Source organism: Nicotiana tabacum, chromosome 17 (genome assembly GCF_000715075.1).
Source record: "Nicotiana tabacum cultivar K326 chromosome 17, ASM71507v2, whole genome shotgun sequence".
NCBI lineage: Eukaryota > Viridiplantae > Streptophyta > Magnoliopsida > Solanales > Solanaceae > Nicotiana > Nicotiana tabacum.
Genome location: NC_134096.1, coordinates 115,394,308 through 115,396,687, shown reverse-complemented (window position 1 = coordinate 115,396,687; position 2,380 = coordinate 115,394,308). Strand labels below are relative to the sequence as shown.

General features: G+C 35.9%; 1 protein-coding gene across 1 annotated transcript; it reads right to left on the bottom strand.

Moving 5' to 3' along the window:
• Positions 1-525: 525 nt before the first annotated feature.
• LOC107790995 (pistil-specific extensin-like protein) lies at positions 526-2,160 on the bottom strand. The gene is made up of 2 exons (XM_016612974.2): positions 1,669-2,160; positions 526-1,002 (listed from the first exon to the last, which is right to left on the bottom strand). The coding sequence occupies exons 1-2, from the start codon at positions 2,120-2,122 to the stop codon at positions 671-673; spliced, it is 786 nt and encodes a 261-aa protein (XP_016468460.1). The 5' UTR covers positions 2,123-2,160; the 3' UTR covers positions 526-670.
• Positions 2,161-2,380: the final 220 nt, after the last annotated feature.

Below are 2,380 nucleotides of genomic sequence, written 5' to 3'. Positions count from 1 at the left end.
TTCTGAAAATGGAGAGTACTTGTCAATCGAGCCGCTCTAATGGACTCATGGGATCGTAGAATATTGAAGTTAGTGCCGTTTGAACATTAAATATTATTTCAATATTTATAGATAGTACCTGATTTGCCATCAATATTTGTAAATACTGAATTTAGATTTTGGATTTTTTTGAAGTAGTAAAATATTTGTTTAAAGAGTATTTCAAGTAAAATATTTCACTAAAAAACTGTTTTTGTTAAATTTTATAAACTTGATTTTCGAATATAACTTCAAATGTTCTTTTTCACTTCAACCTTAAATAACGTTTTTTTTCAACTTTAACCCAATGTTATATCCAAACAACCTATATCATGGTCACATATATAACAATCCATGAAGTGTGTTAGGTGCATGTAGGGTGGCTGAAACGAATCCGCAAGCCCATAACATTGTGTTAGGACGAAGTTAAAGAAAATGGCACAAACATAGAAGAAAAACTTTATAAATCCCTTGTACTTGTTTGTGTTTTGATAGAGAGAAACGAAATAGGAAAACAAGAAAACTAAGTTCTTTCCTTTTGCTTCATTTATTAATGAAATAACAAGAACACAAGAAACAGGTACAACTTCGTCTTTCTTCAACACTTAACTCCTTCGACATATTTTCCTTCCTATCTTTCTAATTTCCCAAGTTACTTTTTGCAAGGCACCTTCTTTGAGGGTTCGAAACCAAAAGGCCCAACAGTGAAGACATCATATGTGGGGGGTTTTACAGGGAGAGAGCTAGCTGCTGGTGGCTTGGGAAGTGGGGTGTATTTCAACAAAGCACCAGATTTTCCACCATTGTAATCTGTTGGGACATCGCAATAAGTATTGTTTGATGAGACCAAGAACACCTTGCATTTGTGGTAAGCTCCTGAGGACAAGAGTTTGGGCATGATCCAGAAGAAACCATTCTTGTCTGTCTTGCCCTGTTCCACTAATGTCTTCTTTGTGTTGTTGCATACTAGCTTCACTACCGCTCCTGCAATGACATCATATCCAAACAATCAGTATCCCTTAAGGTGGCGAAAACGGAATGTTATAACGTAAATAAAAATGTTACAATATCATGTCACCTAAAAGATAACTATATATAATTACCCATAATTATAAGTGTCAATAAGGAGGCAGCCTACTACAACAGATTGATGGTGTGTAGAAATTACTTACAGTGTCAATGTGTCATGGTATATATTTAAATCTATAATTTCGAGGGTAAATAACTACTGTTCAGTGTGCACATAAGATATGTATTAGTACATTCTATATGACTATATTAATAGCTATACCAACATCAATACTCTCAAATCAAAAGACAAAACAAATTCAGCTCAAAATACTAAGAAATCGTTAGAAACATATGTATTAGTTAAAGTTTGATGTGGTAGAGTTTTGAAAATCGAAAAATGACTACTCTTTTTGGCAAAATGCCTTCTCCGTCGGAATGCATTATTAGCCTTTCCTATAGTATAAAATCTCGCCAAATATCTTTTGCGACATTGAATAGGGCATATTATGAGCTCCTTGGTAAACCGCAAAGTAAAATGACATAAGTAATATATATAATACTCCTTGATATGTTCATGAATTGCATAAAATGTTAACCAAAATAAAATGAAGTACTAAAAAAGAAGGATATTGAACAAACCCAGGAGTGGGGAAGCTTGGTTTAGAGTTTTAACCCCTCTAAACTTGCACGGTTTGCAGTAAACAAGGCCACGTACAGCTACAGGTTTCCTAGTAATAGGAGCAGGATAAGGTGATGGTGTTGGTGGTTTAACTGGTGGCTTAGCTGGTGGTTTTGATGGACTATAAGTGGGAGGCTTAGTTGGTGGTTTAACTGGCGGCTTAGCTGGTGGTTTTGATGGACTGTAAGTGGGAGGTTTAGTTGGTGGTTTTGAAGGAGTATAAGATGGTGAAGGGGCTGGGGAATATTTGGGGTGGTGGTAGCCTTTGTGAGCTTTAGGGGCTTCAGCTGGTGGAAAGTGGCCATGATGTTTGTCTATAAACCAACCCCCAATGCCTTCCTCCTGGCTAAGAACTACTGTGAATGAGCTAAGTAATAAAACTGAAAGCTGAAAAAGAACAAGGGCCTTTGCCATTGTTGCTAATATTGTGTGTGTGTGTGTAAAAGAGAAGTGAGAGGGATGAATTTATAGGGGCAGAACTAGTCGGTAAGTACGTACCTGAACTGGCAGGAGGTAACAAATACTTCTTGATAGATTAATGCACATAAACTGATCCGGATACACAACAATTATTAAAAATGATATACGTACTGGGGCTTGAACGAGTGGTCTTTAATATTATTTTGACTACATAAAAAAGATTATAGTATGATATCTATTCTGACCTTAGTT